This window comes from Oncorhynchus masou, chromosome 32 (assembly GCF_036934945.1).
Source record: "Oncorhynchus masou masou isolate Uvic2021 chromosome 32, UVic_Omas_1.1, whole genome shotgun sequence".
In the NCBI taxonomy this organism is placed as follows: domain Eukaryota; kingdom Metazoa; phylum Chordata; class Actinopteri; order Salmoniformes; family Salmonidae; genus Oncorhynchus; species Oncorhynchus masou.
The window spans coordinates 7283449-7305302 of NC_088243.1; the positions used below are offsets into that span (position 1 = coordinate 7283449).

General features: G+C 45.7%; 1 protein-coding gene across 1 annotated transcript in view; it reads right to left on the bottom strand.

The window, feature by feature from the left end:
- LOC135525513 (calpain-1 catalytic subunit-like) overlaps positions 1-20659 on the bottom strand; it is a 39393-nt gene extending 18734 nt beyond the window's left edge. Inside the window, exons 1-10 of the mRNA XM_064953185.1 lie at positions 20547-20659; positions 12070-12326; positions 11878-11947; positions 8717-8835; positions 8369-8502; positions 8093-8267; positions 6991-7065; positions 6747-6832; positions 348-422; positions 61-221 (exon numbers count right to left, since the gene is read on the bottom strand). Coding sequence (XP_064809257.1) covers positions 61-221; positions 348-422; positions 6747-6832; positions 6991-7065; positions 8093-8267; positions 8369-8502; positions 8717-8835; positions 11878-11947; positions 12070-12306 — 1132 coding nt within the window. The 5' untranslated portion in view covers positions 12307-12326; positions 20547-20659. The remainder of the gene's footprint in view (positions 1-60; positions 222-347; positions 423-6746; positions 6833-6990; positions 7066-8092; positions 8268-8368; positions 8503-8716; positions 8836-11877; positions 11948-12069; positions 12327-20546) is intronic.
- Positions 20660-21854: the final 1195 nt, after the last annotated feature.

A 21854-nucleotide genomic window follows, 5' to 3' on the forward strand; every position in this document is an offset into this window, starting at 1 on the left:
GTTGTAGTCATCATGAACTGCATATGATTCCATGTCAATTCCTTGTCAAGTAAGATTTACTTGGGAAATTCATGCAACCACCAGCAGTGGTTCCTGCAACCCATCTGCCATCATGGAATGAGGGCGTCCAATGACAAGTGGAGTTGCCGTCAAGGAAATCAGGGCACAGACAGCAGATATCCACGTCTACGAAGTGCTCACAGAAATGTTTCATTGTCATCCTGAGAAGACAAGCAAAGTTGTGACCGATGAGGTGTTGAAATATCATCACTTGAAATGCTGCTTGTGTCAGTTGCACTTATTGACATGGTCTGCAAAACAAATTTCTGCATTATAATATGGTTTACCAGAATTCCCCATCCTCTTCCACTGACAGACACATCCTCCGATCGTCAGGACTCACTGTTTGCCACATGGAAGACCTGACAGGAAAGACAATGTTATACATCAATAGATATATAACTGTTTGCCACATGGAAGACCTGACAGGAAAGACAATGTTATGTACTTGAGTGAAGACCCAAAAGCGGTTTTAACAGAAAACAGAGTTCTTTAATGAAAAACAGGAATAGCATAAATCCTCTTCCAACGTAGTCAATGGAACAAAAAGAACGTTAGTATAATGCAGGATGCACCTGCCAGGCAGACTCCGACAGGATAGGACAAGGTGGAAGCAAACGGGACGACAGCTTGCTTCTGGCATCAAAAACACAAACAAGAATCAGACACTGAAAGTAGCAGGAACAGAGAGAGAAATAGAGACCTAATCAGAGGGGGAAGAGAGAACAGGTGGGAAAGAGTGAATGAGCTAGTTAGGGAGATGTAGAACAGCTGAAGAATGAGAGACAGAGAAGGTAACCTAAAAAGACCAGCAGAGAGAGACAGAGTGAAGAGAAAGGACAGGAACAGACATAACAAGACATGACAGTACCCCCCACTCACCGAGCGCCTCCTGGCGCACTCGAGGAGGAAACCTGGCGGCAACGGAGGAAATCATCGATCAGCGAACGGTCCAGCACGTCCCGAGAGGGAACCCAACTCCTCTCCTCAGGACCGTACCCCTCCCAATCCACTAGGTACTGATGACCACGGCCCCGAGGGCGCATGTCCAAAATCTTACGAACCCTGTAGATGGGTGCGCCTCGACAAGGATGGGGGGAGGGACGGCGGGGGGCGCGAAGAACGGGCTTAACACAGGAGACATGGAAGACCGGGTGAACGCGACGAAGATAGCGCGGGAGAAGAAGTCGCACTGCGACAGGATTAATGACCTGAGAAATACGGAACGGACCAATGAACCGCGGGGCCAACTTGCGAGAAGCTGTCTTAAGGGAAGGTTCTGAGTGGAGAGCCATACTCTCTGACCGCAACAATATCTAGGACTCTTGGTCCTACGCTTATTAGCGGCCCTCACAGTCTGCGCCCTATTACGGCAAAGTGCCGACCTGACCCCCTTCCAGGTGCGCTCGCAACGCTGGACAAAAGCCTGAGCGGAGGGACGCAGGACTCGGCGAGCTGAGATGAGAACAGCGGAGGCTGGTACCCGAGGCTACTCTGAAAAGGAGATAGACCGGTAGCAGACGAGGGAAGCGAGTTGTGGGCGTACTCTGCCCAGGGGAGCTGTTCTGACCAAGACGCAGGGTTACGAAAAAGAAAGACTGCGTAAAATGCGACCAACAGTCTGATTGGCCCGTTCGGCTTGACCGTTAGACTGGGGATGAAAGCCGGACGAGAGACTGACGGAAGCCCCAATCAAACGGCAAAACTCCCTCCAAAATTGAGACGTGAACTGCGGGCCTCTGTCGGAAACGACGTCAGACGGAAGGCCATGAATTCGGAAAACATTCTCGATAATGATCTGAGCCGTCTCCTTAGCAGAAGGGAGCTTAGCGAGAGGAATGAAATGAGCCGCCTTAGAAAATCTATCGACAACCGTAAGAATAACTGTCTTCCCCGCTGATGAAGGCAGTCCGGTGATAAAATCTAAAGCGATGTGAGACCACGGTCGAGAGGAATGGGAAGCGGTCTGAGACGGCCGGCAGGAGGAGAGTTCCCAGATTTAGTCTGCGCGCAGACCGAACAAGCGCGACAAATCGGCGCGTCACGTTCCCGAGTGGGCCACCAGAAACGCTGGCGAATGGAAGCGGCGTACCCCGAACGCCGGGGTGGCCGGCTAACTTGGCAGAGTGGGCCCACTGAAGAACGGCCGGACGAGTAGGAACGGGAACGAACAGAAGGTTCCTAGGACAAGCTCGCGGCGACGGAGTGTGAGCGAGTGCTTGCTTTACCTGCCTCTCAATTCCCCAGACAGTCAACCCGACAACACGCCCGTCAGGGAGAATCCCTCGGGTCGGTGGAGACCTCAGAAGAACTGAAGAGACGAGATAAAGCATCAGGCTTGGTGTTTTTGAGCCCGGACGATAAGAAATAACAAACTCGAAACGAGCGAAAAACAGAGCCCAACGAGCCTGACGCGCATTAAGTCGTTTGGCTGAACGGATGTACTCAAGGTTCCTATGGTCAGTCCAAACGACAAAGGAACGGTCGCCTCCAACCACTGTCGCCATTCGCCTAGGGCTAAGCGGATGGCGAGCAGTTCGCGATTACCAACATCATAGTTACGTTCTGACGGCGATAAGCGATGAGAGAAAAACGCGCAAGGATGGACCTTGCCGTCAGAGAGAGAGCGCTGAGAAAGGATGGCTCCCACGCCCACCTCTGACGCGTCAACCTCAACAACAAACTGACTAGAGATGTCAGGTGTAACAAGAATAGGTGCGGATGTAAAACGATTCTTAAGAAGATCAAAAGCTCCTGGGCGGAAACGGACCACTTAAAGCACGTCTTAACAGAAGTAAGGGCTGTGAGGGGAGCTGCCACCTGACCGAAATTACGGATGAAACGACGATAGAAATTAGCGAAGCCCAGAAAGCGCTGCAGCTCGACGCGTGACTTAGGAACGGGCCAATCAATGACAGCCTGGACCTTAGCGGGATCCATCTTAATGCCCTTAGCGGAAATAACGGAACCGAGAAAAGGGACAGAGGCGGCATGAAAAGTGCACTTCTCAGCCTTCACATAAAGACAGTTCTCCAAAAGGCGCTGGAGGACGCGTCGCACGTGCTGAACATGAATCGAGAGAGACGGTGAAAAAATCAGGATATCGTCCATGTAAACGAAAACAAAAATGTTCAGCATGTCTCTCAGGACGTCGTTAACTAGTGCCTGAAAGACAGCTGGAGCGTTAACGAGGCCGAAAGGAAGAACCCGGTATTCAAAGTGCCCTAACGGAGTGTTAAACGCCGTCTTCCACTCGTCCCCCTCCCTGATGCGCACGAGATGGTAGGCGTTACGAAGGTCCAATTTGGTGAAAAACCTGGCTCCCTGCAGGATCTCGAAGGCTGAAGACATAAGAGGAAGCGGATAACGATTCTTAACTGTTATGTCATTCAGCCCTCGATAATCCACGCATGGGCGCAGGGACCCGTCCTTCTTCTGAACAAAAAAAAACCCCGCTCCGGCGGGAGAGGAGGAGGAGACTATGGTACCGGCGTCGAGCGAAACCGACAAATAATCCTCGAGAGCCTTACGTTCGGGAGCCGACAGAGAGTATAATCTACCCCGGGGGAGTAGTTCCCGGAAGGAGATCAATACTACAGTCATATGACCGGTGTGGAGGGAGAGAAGTGGCCTTGGAACGACTGAACACCGTGCGCAGATCGTGATACTCCTCCGGCACCCCTGTCAAATCGCCAGGCTCCTCCTGTGAAGAAGAGACAGAGGAAACAGGAGGGATAGCAGACATTAAACAGGTCACATGACAAGAAACATTCCAGGATAGGATAGTATTACTAGACCAATTAATAGAAGGGTTATGGCGCACTAGCCAGGGATGACCCAAAACAACAGGTGTAAAAAGGTGAACGAAAAATTTAAAAAGAAATGGTTTCGCTATGATTACCAGAGACAGTGAGGGTTAAAGGCAGCGTCTCACGCTGAATCTTGGGGAGAGAACTACCATCTAAAGCGAACAAGGCCGTGGGCTCCCTAACTGTCTGAGAGGAATGTCATGTTCCCGAGCCCAGGTCTCGTCCATAAAACAGCCCTCCGCCCCAGAGTCTATCAAGGCACTGCAGGAAGCAGATGAACCGGGCCAGCGGAGATGGACCGGAAAGGTAGTGCGTGATCCAGAAGGAGAGGCCTGAGTAGTTGCGCTCACCAGTAGCCCTCCTCTTACTGATGAGCTCTGGCTTTTACTGGACATGAGGTGACAAAATGACCAGCGGAGCCGCAGTAGAGACAGAGGCGATTGGTGATTCTCCGTTCCTTCTCCTTGGCCGAGATGCGGATACCCCCCAGCTGCATAGGCTCAGCATCCGAGCCGGCGGAGGAGGGTGGCAGTGATGCGGCAGGTGGCAGTGATGTGGAGAGGGGAGCAACGGAGAACGCGAGCTCCTTTCCACGAGCTCGGCGACGAAGATCAAACCGTCGCTCTATGCGAATAGCGAGAGCTATTAAGGAGTCCAGACCGGAAGGAACCTCCCGGGAGAGGATCTCATCCTTAACCTCGACGAGGAGACCCTCCAGAAAACGAGCGAGCAAAGCCGGCTCGTTCCAGTCACTAGAGGCAGCGAGTGCGAAACTCAATAGAATAATCCGTTATGGATCGATTCCCCTGACATAGGAAGACAGGGCCCTGGAAGCCTCCTCCCCAAAAACAGAACGGTCAAAAACCTGTATCATCTCCTCCTTAAAGTCCTGATACTGGTTAATACACTCAGCCCTCGCCTCCCAGATTGCCGTGCCCCACTCACGCGCCCGTCCGGTAAGGAGAGAAATGACGTAGGCGATGCGGGCTGCGCTCCTGGAGTAAGTGTTGGGCTGGAGAGAGAACACCACATCACACTGAGTGAGGAATGAGCGGCACTCAGTGGGCTCCCCAGAGTAACACGGCGGGTTGTTGATCCTGGGCTCCGGAGACTCGGAAACCCTGGAAGTGGGCGGTGGATCGAGGTGGAGTTGGTGAACCTGTCTTGTGAGGTCGGAGACTTGGACGGCCAGGGTCTCAACGGCATGTCGAGCAGCAGACAATTCCTCCTCGTGTCTGCCTAGCATCGCTCCCTGGATCTCGACGGAAAAGGGTCCGGAGCCGCTGGGTCCATTCTTGGTCTGATTCTTCTGTTATGTACTTGAGTGAAGACCCAAAAGCGGTTTTAACAGAAAACAGAGTTCTTTAATGAAAAACAGGAATAGCATAAATCCTCTTCCAACGTAGTCAATGGAACAAAAAGAACGTTAGTATAATGCAGGATGCACCTGCCAGGCAGACTCCGACAGGATAGGACAAGGTGGAAGCAAACGGGACGACAGCTTGCTTCTGGCATCAAAAACACAAACAAGAATCAGACACTGAAAGTAGCAGGAACAGAGAGAAATAGAGACCTAATCAGAGGGGGAAGAGAGAACAGGTGGGAAAGAGTGAATGAGCTAGTTAGGGGAGATGTAGAACAGCTGAAGAATGAGAGACAGAGAAGGTAACCTAAAAAGACCAGCAGAGAGAGACAGAGTGAAGAGAAAGGACAGGAACAGACATAACAAGACATGACAGACAATGTTATACATCAATAGATATTTAACTGTTTGCCACATGGAAGACCTGACAGGAAAGACAATGTTATACATCAATAGATATATAACTGTTTGCCACATGGAAGACCTGACAGGAAAGACAATGTTATACATCAATAGATATATAACTGTTTGCCACATGGAAGACCTGACAGGAAAGACAATGTTATACATCAATAGATATATAACTGTTTGCCACATGGAAGACCTGACAGGAAAGACAATGTTATACATCAATAGATATATAACTGTTTGCCACATGGAAGACCTGACAGGAAAGACAATGTTATACATCAATAGATATATAACTGTTTGCCACATGGAAGACCTGACAGGAAGGACAATGTTATACATCAATAGATATATAACTGTTTGCCACATGGAAGACCTGACAGGAAAGACAATGTTATACATCAATAGATATATAACTGTTTGTCACATGGAAGACCTGACAGGAAAGACAATGTTATACATCAATAGATATATAATGGGGCGGCAGGGTAGCCTAGTGGTTAGAGCGTCAGACTAGTAACCGAAAGGTTGCAAGTTCAAATCCCCAAACTGACAAGGTACAAATCTGTCTTTCTGCTCCTGAACAGGCAGTTAACCCACTATTCATTGGCCATTATTGAAAATAAGAATTTGTTCTTGAGTAGTTTTCAAATGTTATGCTGTTAGTCACAGACAGCTACATCATGCCGTAATCAAGCTCAAGAGTAAAAGCAAAACCATAAACCTTGCTTGTATGCAAATATTTGGCAGACTTTTATGACCTTACATGAAGGAACATACTATTACATACAACACCATTACATGCAGTACCTTTACACGAAGGTCAGCTGAGTGAATATGTAATGCTTAGACTGGATTATCAGTCTTTTGACAGAACAACTTGTTTTTCAAGAACAGGGGGGGGTTAAATTAGCTTTAGGGAAACTAGAAATGTGTCATTTCAAGTTAAAAACACAAAAGAAGAGACAACAATGTAAAATCTGCTTGTGAGTGACTTTTGAATACAATGTGAAAGGTAAGGGAGATTAGCTGACATTTCATAAAGACCTTTTGAAGACAATGGGTGTGATGACAGGTCACAGTCAGACTATACTGTAAATACATACTTATCGCTCCAGTCTCCCTTCCACTCTCCCTGGCCCCAGGGGTTGAAGAGGCGGATCAGATTAACTAGCATGCCTTGGCTCATGATCTGTGGAAGAAACCAGAATGAACATAAGGAAATGGGTTCATTTCGGGTTGTGCAAAAAAAAAAAAAAAAATCATACCACACAAATGCTCCAATTTCCCTCCAGGAAGAACTAGATATTCCCAAAGCATTTCTCTCAGATTGTTAGTTCCATACAGTACCTGTTTTACTCCTGTGACGGTGTAAGCATGACCCCTCACTAATCCGTTGGGTGCCACCGTGTTTGCTGATGTTTCCTACAGAACAATAGACACAGGTTATTACAGGTATTATAAAGTGAAGTAACTGGACCGTAACAGAACAGAGGTTTCAGGTCACAAAATAGGACCCAATATGAACACAGCCTTCGTCTCTTCTGTGTTAACAAGTTAAACTACGCCACGTCTCGTATTGCTCTACAGATATGTTATTGTTATTGTTATTGACATCAATGGATGAGTTGTGGTATCTTAATAACACATGTGTTTAAAAAAAAGGGGCGGCAGGGTAGCCTAGTGGTTAGAGTGTAGAGGTGGCAGGGTAGCCTAGTGGTTAGAGTGTAGAGGTGGCAAGTAGCCTAGTGGTTAGAGTGTAGAGGTGGCAGGTAGCTTAGTGGTTAGAGTGTAGAGGTGGCAGGGTAGCCTAGTGGTTAGAGTGTAGAGGCGGCAGGTAGCCTAGTGATTAGAGTGTAGAGGTGGAAGGGTAGCCTAGTGGTTAGAGTGTAGAGGTGGCAGGGTAGCCTAGTGGTTAGAGTGTAGAGGTGGCAGGTAGCCTAGTGGTTAGAGCGTAGAGGTGGCAGGGTAGCCTAGTGGTTAGAGTGTGGAGGTGGCAGGGTAGCCTAGTGGTTAGAGCGTAGAGGTGGCAGGGTAGCCTAGTGGTTAGAGCGTAGAGATGGCAGGGTAGCCTAGTGGTTAGAGTGTAGAGGTGGCAGGTAGCCTAGTGGTTAGAGTGTAGAGGTGGCAGGGTAGCCTAGTGGTTAGAGTGTAGAGGCGGCAGGTAGCCTAGTGGTTAGAGTGTAGAGGTGGCAGGGTAGACTAGTGGTTAAAGTGTAGAGGTGGCAGGGTAGCATAGTGGTTAGAGTGTAGAGGTGGCAAGGTAGCCTAGTGGTTAGAGTGTAGAGGTGGCAGGGTAGCATAGTGGTGGATTAACTGCTTTGTTCAGAACAATAGTTACTTTATCAGATCAGGGATTTGATCTAGCAACCTTTCAGTTACTGGCCCAACACTCTAACCCCTAGGCTACCTGCCCTATGAAGTATTCTGATCAAAGCTTCATCAAAGCTACCCCTTGAGGTGTTCCACACCCAATCAGCGATTTTGACTTGGCAGCTCTGAACAGGAGGTCCCACAGATTTGGTGGAGCATCAGTGAGCTTGAATGTGATGTGAACCCCTCCAGTGAAGTCCATCATAGCCTCTGAAGGGGTCCCTGAATTCATGTCTGCGTAGGAGCCACACACCCTGCCAGAAGAAACAGGTAAATAAGACCAACAATTAAGGTGATGTTTGTTCATTTTATATAAGAAAGTTCCTTATATAAATAACTGATGTGGCTCACATACTTGGCATAGGCTTTCTCCAGCAAAGCGGGCCAAAACTCATTGGGAGTTTTTGAATGAACGAAAATGAGCCTGCCGTCAACTGTTGGTAGCTTGTCATCGATCACAACGTCCACCCACCTCCCAAACCTCCAGAACTGAAAGATGGGAGGAGAGGAAAATGATTCCTACAGAGACTATTCTCTACGGGGCTTGAGAAAAGGTGCCGTCTAAGCAGTCATCGTTCATTACAATTCAAGAGTTCTCAAAACATCTCAGAAGCTTTTCATTACATTGTATTCTGTGTCAATACATTACATCCTCAAAGGATGATGGTTATTTTACTAAGTTAGTTAGCCCAAGGTAATTTACCCTGAAGTGGAATATTCCGCAGTAATCCTCTTTAAAGCTTTGGTTTAGGGGTACTACTTGTTCCAGGATGTGCTTCTGGAACGTCAAAGCCCCAATGGAAGCAAGAAACCAGCAATCTCCTAAAAAATGACAAGTTTATGCACATCATGACATTTGTAATGTGAAGGCCATGGTGTGGTAGGGGCATGGTGTGGTAGGGGCATAGTGTGGTGGCGGCATGGTGTGGTAGGGGCATGGTATGGTAGGGGCATGGTATGGTAGGGGCATGATGTGGTGGGGGCATGGTGTGGTGGGGGCATGGTGTGGTAGGGGCATGGTGTGGTGGGGGCATGGTGTGGTATATGTTTACACTTGCTTACTAAGAAATCCACTTTTAATTTATTATATTTAACCTTTATTTAACAAGGTAAGTCAGTTAAGATATACAGTGGGAAAAAAAGTATTTAGTCAGCCACCAATTGTGCAAGTTCTCCCACATGAAAGATGAGAGAGGCCTGTAATTTTCATCATAGGTACACTTCAACTATGACAGACAAAATGAGAAAAAAAATCACATTGTAGGATTTTTTATGAATTTATTTGCAAATTCTGGTGGAAAATAAGTATTTGGTCAATAACAAAAGTTTATCTCAATACTTTGTTATATACCCTTTGTTGGCAATGACAGAGGTCAAACGTTTTCTGTAAGTCTTCACAAGGTTTTCACACACTGTTGCTGGTATTTTGGCCCATTCCTCCATGCAGATCTCCACTAGAGCAGTGATGTTTTGGGGCTGTTGCTGGGCAACACGGACTTTCAACTCCCTCCAAAGATTTTCTATGGGGTTGAGATCTGGAGACTGGCTAGGCCACTCCAGGACCTTGAAATGCTTCTTAGGAATCCACTCCTTCGTTGCCCGGGCGGTGTGTTTGGGACCATTGTCATGCTGAAAGACCCAGCCACGTTTCATCTTCAATGCCCTTGCTGTTGGAAGGAGGTTTTCACTCAAAATCTCACAATACATGGCCCCATTCATTCTTTCCTTTACACGGATCAGTCGTCCTGGTCCCTTTGCAGAAAAACAGCCCAAAAGCATGATGTTTCCACCCCCATGCTTCACAGTATGTATGGTGTTCTTTGGATGCAACTCAGCATTCTTTGTCCTCCAAACACGACAAGTTGAGTTTTTACCAAAAAGTTATATTTTGGTTTCATCTGACCATATGACATTCTCCCAATTTTCTTCTGGATCATCCAAATGCTCTCTAGCAAACTTCCGACGGGCCTGGACATGTACTGGCTTGAGCAGGGAGACACGTCTGGCACTGCAGGATTTGAGTCCATGGCGGCGTAGTGTGTTACTGATGGTAGGCTTTGTTACTTTGGTCCCAGCTCCTTGCAGGTCATTCACTAGATCCCCCCGTGTGGTTCTGAGATTTTTGCTCACCGTTCCTGTGATCATTTTGACCCCACGGAGTGAGATCTTGCGTGGAGCCCCAGATCGAGGGAGATTATCAGTGGTCTTGTATGTCTTCCATTTCCTAATAATTGCTCCCACAGTTGATTTCTTCAAACCAAGCTGCTTACCCATTAAAGATTCAGTCTTCCCAGCCTGCTGCAGGTCTACAATTTTGTTTCTGGTGTCCTTTGACAGCTCTTTGGTCTTGGCCATAGTGGAGTTTGAGTGTGACTGTTTGAGGTTGTGGACAGGTGTCTTTTATACTGATAACAAGCTCAAACAGGTGCCATTAATACAGGTAACGAGTGGAGGACAGAGCAGCCTCTTAAAGAAGAAGTTACAGGTCTGGGAGAGCCAGAAATCTTGCTTGTTTGTAGGTGACCAAATACTTATTTTCCACCATAATTTGCAAATAAATTCATTAAAAATCCTACGATGTGATTTTCTGGATTTTTTTTCTCATTTTGTCTGTCATAGTTGAAGTGTACTTATGATGAAAAATAAAGGCCTTTCTCATCTTTTTAAGTGGGAGAACTTGTACAATTGGTGGCTGACTAAATAATTTTGTGCCCCACTGTATATATATATAAAATATAGGACAAAACACACATAACAACAAGAGAGACAACACAATACTACATAAAGAGAGACCTAAGACAACAACATAGCATGACAGCAACACATGTCAACACAGCATGGTAGAAACACAACATGACAACAACATTGTAGCAACACAACATGGCAGCAGCACAACATGGTAGCAGCCAGTGGTGCAAAAAGTACCCAATTGTCATACTTGAGTAAATGTAATTGCAAAAATATACATAAGTATTAAAGTGCTTATATTAAGCAAACCAGATTTTTATTTTATTTATTTATTTATGGATAGCCAGGGGCACAATACAGCGCACAGACATAATTTCCAAATGAAGCATTTGTGTTTAGAGGGTCCTGCAGATCAGAGGCAGGAGGGATGACCAGGGATGTACTCTTGATATTGGACCATTTTCCATTCAACATGTTGTAATGATTGTCGTTGGGAGAAGGAGAAGAGGACCAAAGTGCAGCGTGTTACGTATTCATAATACATTTTAATAAAGATGAATACTCGAACAAAAACAACAAACCGACAAACAAACAGTTCTGCAAGGTGCAACAAAACACTAAACAGAAAATAACTAGGGAAAACAGGCTGCCTAAGTATGGTTCTCAGAGACAACGATTGCCAGCTGCCTCTGATTGGGAACCATACCAGGCCAAACACATAGAAATAGAAAACATAGAACACAAAACATAGAATGCCCACCCCAACTCACGCCCTGACCAAACTAAAATAGAGACATAAAAAGGGAACTAAGGTCAGGACGTGACACATGTAACGAGAACTTTTGGGTGTCAGGGAAAATGTATGGAGTAAAAAGTAAATGATTTTCTTTAGGAATGTAGTGAAGTAAAAGTAAAAGTTGTCAAAAATATAAATAGTAAAGAAAAGTACCGATTAAGTAGTAGTTTAATGTGTTTTTATTTAAGTACTTCACTCCACTAGTAGCAGCACAAAACATGGTACAGACAGTATAGGGCACAGACAAAAGCACAAAGGGCAAGAAGGTAGAGACAAAAATACATCACACAAAGCAGCCACAACTGTCAGTAAGAGTGTCCATGATTGAGTCGTTGAATGAAGAGATACAACTGTCTAGTTTGAGTGTTTGTTCCACTTACCAACCAATCCTTGCCCAAAGTCAAACCTTGAAAGTCCATCAACAACAAAATCTGGATAGTGTACCATTTTCTGTAAGAGTGAATGCACACATTACACCTATTAATAATGTTTATAATTTCTATTCATAATTACATATTAAAATCAGTTAACACTCTGTGCTGTAATGTGTGCAGATCGGGATGATGTCATACCGCTGGTCTCAACCACACCACTCTGCCCATGTCATCAGGGGGAAGTAGCCCGTCACCAATGGAGTTATGGTCTGGGGGGAACATCTCATCGATGTACCTCACTCCCCTGGCCAAACAGTATTGAGTCAGCTGCTGAAAGTCTTGGTTGCTGTGTTTCTCTGGGTTGCCAAGACTCCCAACACCCTCTTTCTTGTGGCGCTCCTGCATTATACTCATACACACACCGGGAGGAGGCATTGTTGTACTGTATGCAGGATCTGTTAGCAGGGTGATATAATGAAATACTCTGAATCAATAGGTGGAGCCTAAATATAAAAAACATACTGCATTATTAAGTGTTGATGACAAGTAACAATAACAGATGTACAAAACGACTTAATACAGTAGTATATTGTACATTCATTTTTACAGATATTATTTTATATTTTAATATTTAATATTTTAATTTTATCTTATTCATAATACATAGCCTACATCCAATCTATCACATGAAAAGTCCCCCCCCAAAATGCAAGAAAGAATAGTCTGCAGAGGGTACTCCCAAACTGGGGTACGTCGGGGGTACGTCACATATAAATGTGATTTAACAACATCAACCGAAAAATCTTCACATTTTCAAACTGTACATTTGTATTTTCCAACGAGGCAACACATTTGGGTGAGGTGTTTTTCCAAGCCTCGTTTCACTGCCAAAAATCTAATTAAACCATCTCGTGTTCAAGCGAAATAACAACACAATGTCAAATACAGGTAGCCAAGTGAAATAATTAACATCCAATCACATTAACTGTTACTCTCTCACAGGAAACCTTCACTCTTGTACAGACATTTAGAAACAAAACATGACATGACAATTTGAAAAATAAGCCAAAGGAGTTTTTTGAGCGAGAATAAAGATGACTTTTGAGTGGTAAGACATGTATAAAAGCAACAGATACCATTAATAAGAAGGGGCTAGAAGTGTCTTATATGGTGTGCTACCGAGTGGCTAGGACAGGCAAGCCCCATACTATTGTAGAGGAGTGGCTAGGACAGGCAAGCCCCATACTATTGTGGAGGAGTGGCTAGGACAGGCAAGCCACATACTATTGTGGAGGACTTAATTCTTCCTGCTGCCGTGGATATGGCTTGGACAATGCTGGGGGAAAAGGCCAAAAAAACTATACAGACAATGACTTCATCAAACAACACTGTTTCACAACGCATCAGTGATATGGCAGGAGATGTTTTGAAACAATTACTGCTTTGCATGCAAGCCAGTGAATTCCATCCGTTAAAGCTGGATGAGTCAACAGACGTGGCGGGTCTGGCACAGCTCCTGGTATATGTCCGCTACATTTATGGGGGGGTCAATTAAGGAAGACATCCTCTTCTGCAAACCACTGGAAACCAGGACAACATGAGAGGGTATTTTTAAAGAACTGGACAGCTTTGTGACATCAAATGGACACAAGATGTGTTGGAATCTGTACTGATGTCGCAAAAGCCATGACAGGGAGACATAGTGGAGTGGTAACGCGCATGCAGGCAGTTGCTCCCGATGCCTCTTGGGTCACTGCAGCATCCACCGAGAGGCTCTTGCTGCCACGGGAATGCCTGACCGCTTAAAATATGTTTTGGACACTGCAGTGAAAATGGTTAACTTTGTTAAAGCAAGTCCACTGAACTCTTGTGTATTTTCTGCATTATGCAATGATATGGGCAGCGACGTAACGCTTTCACAACATACAGAAGTTCGCTAGTTTTTAAGGGGCAAAGTATTGACATGGATTTTTAAATTGAGAGACGAGCTTAAAGTTTTCTATAATGATAATAATTTTCACTTGTCTGACTGCTTGCATGATGATCAGTTTCTCACAAGACTGGCCTATCTTGGTGATATTTTTTCTTGCCTGAATTATCGGACTCTCCGCGACAATGTGTAGGACAAAATTAAGGCTATGATAAAGAAGCTGGAGCTCTTCTCTGTCTGCATTAACAAGAACACCACACAGGTCTTTCCATCACTGTATGATTTTTAATGTGCAAATGAACTCAAGCTTACGGGCAACGTCAAATGTGATATAGAGAAGTACCTGAGTTGGGTGAGTAATTACACAGGTACTTGCCACAAACAACTGGATTCGTTTTCCCTTTCATTCCCTGCCTCCAGTCCACTTACCGATATCCGAACAAGAGAGCCTCGTCAAAATTGCAACAAGTGGTTCTGTGAAAATGTCATTTAATTAGAAGCCACTGCCAGATTTCTGGATAGGGCTGCACTCAGAGTATCCTGCCTTGGCAAATCGCGTTGTTAAGACACTGATGCCCTTGGCAACCACGCACCTATGTTTATTTATTTAGATTTTTATTTCACTTTTATTTAACCAGGTAAGCAAGTTGAGAACAAGTTCTCATTTACAACTGCAACCTGGATGAATCAAAGCAGTGCGACACAAACAACAACACAGTGTTGCACATGGAATAAACAAGCGTAAAGTCAATAACACAATAGAAAAAAAGTCTATATACAGTGTGTGCAAATGGCATGAGGAGGTAAGGCAATAAATGGGCCATAGTAGCGAAGTAATTACAATTAGAAAATTAACACTGGAGTGATTGATGAGCAAATGATGATGTGCATGTAGAAATACTTGTCACGAATACTACCGAAGGTGGCTCCCCTTCCTGCACGGGTGGCGCTCGGCGGTCGTCATCGCCCGTCTATTTGCTGCCACTGAAGGTGGCTCCCCTTCCTGTTCGGGTGGTGCTCGGCGGTCGTCGTCGCCCGTCTATTAGCTGCCACTGAAGGTGGCTCCCCTTCCTGCTCGGGTGCGCTCGGCGGTCGTCGTCGCCCGTCTATTAGCTGCCACTGAAGGTGGCTCCCCTTCCTGTTCGGGTGGCGCTCGGCGGTCGGTCGCCCGTCTATTAGCTGCCACTGAAGGTGGCTCCCCTTCCTGTTCGGGTGGCGCTCGGCGGTCGTCGTCGCCCGTCTATTAGCTGCCACTGAAGGTGGCTCCCCTTCCTGTTCGGGTGGCGCTCGGCGGTCGTCGTCGCCCGTCTATTAGCTGCCACTGAAGGTGGCTCCCCTTCCTGTTCGGGTGGCGCTCGCGGTCGGTCGCCCGTCTATTAGCTGCCACTGAAGGTGGCTCCCCTTCCTGTTCGGGTGGCGCTCGGCGGTCGTCGTCGCCCGTCTATTAGCTGCCACTGAAGGTGGCTCCCCTTCCTGTTCGGGTGGCGCTCGGCGGTCGTCGTCGCCCGTCTATTAGCTGCCACTGAAGGTGGCTCCCCTTCCTGTTTGGGTGGCGCCGGCGGTGGTCGTCGTCGCCCGTCTATTAGCTGCCACTGAAGGTGGCTCCCCTTCCTGTTCGGGTGGCGCTCGGCGGTCGTCGTCGCCCGTCTATTAGCTGCCACTGAAGGTGGCTCCCCTTCCTGTTCGGGTGGCGCTCGGCGGTCGTCGTCGCCGGTCTATTAGCTGCCACCGATCCCTTTTTCCTTTTCGTTTGTTTTTTTCTAATTGTTTTCACCTGTTCCTTGTTGGGGTTTTGGGATGGGTGTTATTTAAGTTAGTTTATCCCGCTGGTGTTTGTGCGGGATTGTTGTTATTGTTACGTTTGTGGTTATTGTTGTCTTTTGGGTTTTTCCCTGTCCAGGTTTTGTAACTAAGGTTTTGTGTTTGTTTGCACCTGTGTTTAGGGCTTCACCCATGTTTGGACCTGTTACTTTGTAGAGGACATTAAAGCGTTTTCTCCCGTTTACTTTTGCTCTCTGCGTCTGACTCCACACCCATCACTCACCCACCGTTACAGAAGCCCGCACCACCAGATGGAGTCAGCAGAAGCAGCGACCACCCTTCTCCCCACGATGGAGGAGAGAGTCCTTCATCATACGTCCATCGCATCGAATCAGCAATGGATCAAATGATGGAGAGGATGGACCGTTGGGAGAGGAGTGGTCTCCCTACTACCCCACCTACCCTCCCACCAGCAACTCTACCATCTCCTCCAGCGGGATCCGGTGCCAGCGCTCTGCGCATCACGCTTCCGAGGGAGTACGATGGAGCGGCGGCGGGGTGCCAGGGATTTCTGCTACAACTAGAGTTTTACCCACCGTTCATACGGCTCCTCATCTCCTGCCTGGAGGGGGCCAATGCCGTCTGGAATGGGCCTGACTCAGCGAGGGGCCACTACCTGGAGTTCACCTGCCGTTTCCGGGCTGTGTTCAATCATCCTCCGGAGGGCCGAGCAGCGGGTGAGAGGTTGTTCTATCTTCGGCAGGGGACGAGGAGCGCGCAGGACTTTGCGCTGGAATTCCGGACCTTGGAACGACAGGGCCCTGATAGACCATTACAGGTGTAGCCTAAGAGAGGACATCCACAGGGAGCTGGCTTGTCGGGACACTACGCTCAGTTTGGATGAGCTGATCGACATGTCTATCCGGCTAGACTATCTGCTGGCTGCTCGCGGACGCTCTGAAAGGGTCCTGTCAGTTCCACCTCCTGCCCTCCCCGCTCCAATCCCGATGGAGCTAGGAGGGGCTGCATCTAGGGAGACCGGAGGAGGAGGCTCCTCCTGTACCCATTGTGGCCGGAGAGGGCATACTTCTGGTAGGTGCTGGAGGAGTCCGTCTGGGAGTAGAGAGGGCAGGCAGAACACTCCTCGGTCACCCCAGGTGAGTCAGCACCACACTCTCCCAGAGCTTCCTGTTGGTCACATGTTTTTGTTAATTTGTTTCCTGAAGTTTTTCCCCTCTCTCCAGTATAAGGCACTAGTCAATTTAGGCGCAGAGGGAATTTTATAGATCGCGGACTCATCCAGAGGTTGAGGATTCCATTAGTTAAGGTAGACCCCCCCTTCCCCATGCACTCCTTAGATAGTCGACCGTTAGTGTCAGGGCTGGTCAGGGAGGCCACGATTCCTCTGGATATGATTATGCTGAGGTTCACGTGCGTTTCCGGTGGTGTTGGGGATTCCCTGGCTGGCTATTCACAATCCTAACATTTCGTGGAGACAGGGAGCTTTCCAGGGGTGGTCTGATGAGTGTTCAGGCAGGTGTTTAGGAGTTTCCATCGGTGCGACAACGGTGGAGAGTCCAGACCAGGTTTCCACCGTGCGCATTCCTGCTGATTATGCCGATTTGGCTATCGCCTTCAGTAAGACGAAGGCGACCCTATTACCACCCCATTGACAGGGGGATTGCGTGATAAACCTCTGTTTTTTCCCGTTTACTTTTGCTCTCTGCGTCTGACTCCACACCCATCACTCACCCACCGTTACAATACTGGTGTGCAAAAGAACAGAAAAGTAAATAAAAGCAATATTGGGGATGAGGTAGGTAGATTGGGTGAGCTGTATACAGATGGGCTATGTACAGCTGCAGCGATCGGTTAGCTGCTCAGATAGCTGATGTTTAAAGTTAGTGAGGGATGTATAAGTCTCCAGCTTCAGCGATTTTTTGCAATTTGTTCCAGTCATTGGCAGCAGAGAACTGGAAGGAAAGGCGGCCAAAGGAAGTGTTGGCTTTGGGGATGACCAGTGAGATATACCTGCTGGAGCGCGTGCTATGGGTGAGTGTTGTTATCATGATCAGTGAGCTGAGATAAGGCGGAGCTTTACCTAGCATAGACTTATAGATGACCTGGAGCCAGTGGGTCTGGTGACTAATATGTAGTGAGGGCCAGTCAACTAGAGCATACAGGTCGCAGTGGTGGGTGGTATAAGGGGCGTTGGTAACGAAACGGATGGCACTGTGATAGACTACATCCAATTTGCTGAGAAGAGTATTGGAAGTTATTTTGCAGATGACAACGCCGAAGTTGAGTATTGGTAGGATAGTCAGTTTTACTAGGGTAAGTTTGGCGGCGTGGGTGAAGGAGGCCTATTTTGCGAAATAGAAAGACGATTCTAGATTTGATTTTGGATTAGAGATGTTTGATATGAGTCTGAAAGGAGAGTTTACAGTCTAGCCATACACCTAGGTATTTGTAGTTGTCCACATATTCTAGGTCAGAACCGTCCAGAGTAGTGATGCAAGTCGGGCGGGCGGGTGTGGGCAGCGAACAGTTGAAAAGCATGCATTTGGTTTTACTAGCATTTAAGAGCAGTTGGAGGCCACAGAAGGAGTGTTGTATGACATTGAAGCGTGTTTGGAGTTTAACACAGTATCCAAAGAAGGGCCAGATGTATACGGAATGGTGTTGTCTGCATAGAGGTGGATCAGGGAATCACCCGCAGCAAGAGCGACATCGTTGATATATACAGAGAAAAGAGTCAGCCTGAGAATTGAACCCTGTGGTAACCCCTTGGAGATTGCCAGAGGTCCGGACAACAGGCCCTCCGATTTGACACACTGAACTCTGTCTGCCAAGTAGTTGGTGAACCAGGCGAGGCAGTTATTTGAGAAACCAAGGCTATTGAGTCTGCCGGTAAGAATGCGGTGATTGACAGAGTCGAAAGCCTTGGCCAGGTCGATGAAGATGGCTGCACAGTACTGTCTTTTATCGAGGGCAGTTATGATATCGTTTAGTACCTTGAGCATGGCTGAGGTGCACCCATGACCAGCTCGGAAACTGGATTGCACAGAGAAGGTATGGTGGGATTCGAAATGGTCAGTGATCTGTTTATTTATTTGGCTTTTGAAGACTTTAGAAAGGCAGGGCAGGATGGATTTAGGTCTATAACAGTTTGGGTCTAGAGTGTCACCTCCTTTGAAGAGGGGGATGACCGCGGCAGCTTTCCAATCTTTAGGGATCTCAGACGATATGAAAGAGAGGTTGAACAGACTAGTAATAGGGGTTGCAACAATGGCGGTGGATAATTTTAGAAAGAGAGAGTCCAGATTGTCTAGCCCAGCTGATATGTACGGGTCCAGGTTTTGCAGCTCTTTCAGAACATCTGCTATCTGGATTTGTGTGAAGGAGAAGCTGGGGAGGCTTGGGCAAGTAGCTGCGGCGGGTGCGGAGCTGTTGGCAGGGTTGGGGTAGCCAAGAGGAAAGTACAAGAACAAGTACGAGTAGGCTACTATTGAAACCGATTAATTAGGGCCGATTTCAAGTTTTGATAACAACTGGTAATCAGCATTTTTGGACGCCGATTACGGCCGATTACTTTACATTCCACCAGGAAACTGCATGGCAGGTTGACCACCTTTTGCGAGTGCAGGTACGTTGCTAGCTAGCATTAAACTTATCTTGTAAAAAACCTTCAATCACATAATCACTAGTTAACCACTCATGGTTGAGGATATTACTAGGTTATATGCAACACAGCTTGAACCTGTGTTACATATAATCAATGCGGTGCCTGTTAATTTTTCATCGAATCACAGCCTACTTCGCCAAAACGGGGATGATTTAACAAAAGCCCATTCGTGAAAAAAGCACAATCGTTGCACAAATGTACCTAACCATAAACACCAACGCCTTTCTTAAAATCAATACACAGAAATATATTTAGCTAAAATAAATTCATGTTAGCAGGCATATTATTAACTAGGGAAATTGTGACACTTCTCTTGTGTTCATTGCAAGCAGAGTAAGGGTATATGCAACAGTTTGGGCCGCCTGGCTCGTTGCCAACTAATTTGCCAGAATTTGACATCATTATTACATAACATTGAAGGTTGTGCAGTGTAACAGCAATATTTAGACTTGGGGTTTTGCTTAAACTACATCAGGAGCCCACTTTTGAGGTTTACAGAATATCTAAGAAATTCACATTTGTAAAAAAAAACAAAAAAAACTAGCATATGAGATGGAGATAGTTAGTATAGGCAATGCCCACTGAAGCATTAGTGGGTATATGGCTTATACCTGAGCATACCTACCCTCCATTACACCACTGGATGGAGGCTGAATTAACGATGCATGAATGCAACGGTATTCTAAATGTACAGTTTCTTCAGAAAGTAGAAAGTAGTTATAACCCTTGACTTTTCCACATTTTGTTGTGTTACAGCCTGAATTAAAATTTTATGAAATATCTATATGTATACTGTATATATATTTTTTCTAATTTCCTGTCTACACACAATACCCCATAAGTTAAACATGTTTTTTGAAATTTTAGCAAATGTATTGAATGCAAAATACAGAAATATGTCATTTATAAACAATAAAACAATGTGCTCATGAGGAGGGTACAATGATAAGATCTCATCAATTTCTCATATTTCTCAAATGTAAGTCTCAATCCAAGCTCATTTGTTTCATGAAGTCCCAATAATATAAATATTTTTAAGTAATCAGCCTTAGAAGAAACAGTTCAGATATATGTGATGACTAAATAATACAAAATTGAGATCACCAATATTTCATCAGAGATGACGAAACGACTACTCAGAGCAAAACATTTTGTTGTAATGTTTGAGTCACGCAGAGATCACATGAATACATAAGCCATGGCGAAATGTAACATGAATGTGTCTGTTTCAGGCACGTGTAGCCTACACAAACCATTAATAACACAGGCTGTAAATCAGAGTCAGGTAAAGTGCCTCACCTCAGAATATCGCAGGAATGGTTGTTATATTCAAAGTTTTCAATCTCTCAGAAACTAATTCAGGTCATCGTCATCTTATATACCTGAAGGTTCCAGAGAGTTCTAATGTACTGTAGACTACTGAATGTGGGCGTGGCACAAACCACACCCACATTAGGTAGGTCTCCAATACATACATTGCTTTCCTAGATTCTCATATTACCACAGCTTTCCATTGAATAGGGTGGTGGCAAATCTAGTTTAGTCAGTCATATAACCATCCGTTTTAATTGTTTGCTTTAGATCAGAAGAGAAACTTCTGAAAATACAGAAAGAGAGAATAGGTTCACAAGACTTGAAAAGGGCAAATATGTTGCTAAATTAGATAGGCTTAGCCTACACAATATTTACATAGCCTATTTGAAAGTGTTAACTTGAGAATAAAAAATATAGTTTACAAAAGGCTAATAATCAAGTGAAGCCTGGGTACTATAGTTGAGCTACAGTCAGTTGTTCGATCCTGTGAAATGTCCTATCACTGTAGGCAGCAGATGTTAGTCCAAGGATCTTTTTCCTCACCTGCATGGACTTGTCTTTTCTTCCTTCAGCAAGACTTGTGGCATTTTAAGGATTTGCCCAAACAATATTTGACATTTAGAGTAACTGCTATGGGAGAAAAAAACACACACAACAAACGCAGAAAGTAAATTAATCATGACATATCTAATGTTGCCAAGACCACAATACTCACAACTATACTCACGTACTATACTCATGTACTATACTCATGTACTATACTCATGTACAATACTCACGTACTATACTCACGTACTATACTCACGTACTATACTCACGTACTATACTCATACTATACTCATGTACTATACTCATGTACTATACTCATGTACTATACTCTTGTTCTGCAGATTTTAAAATGCGATTTTATTAAAATCTTCTCCGTTTATCACAGGCCTCCTCCCTCAGCTAAACTGGTCACATAAAATGAGGTGGAATGTCTAAAACAGTCTTGTATTTCTGAAACTATTATTGTCTTTTGTTTTATGACAATTTTAAATGAATCATCCTATGCTACTGTCCATGTTTGATAATAACATATACAATAAATTGACTAAATAAATAACTAATGGTAATTTCCAGGTTTTCTTGAAAACAAAGGAGAGCCGCACACTCTAGGAGCTCAGATGCAAAAATGTAATGTCCAACGTTTCGACAGGCAAGCTGTCTTCATCAGGGTATAATCACAAACACTGCGGGATGACTTGTTTATATAGTGTCAAAAGACACACACAGGTGTCTGTAATCATGGCC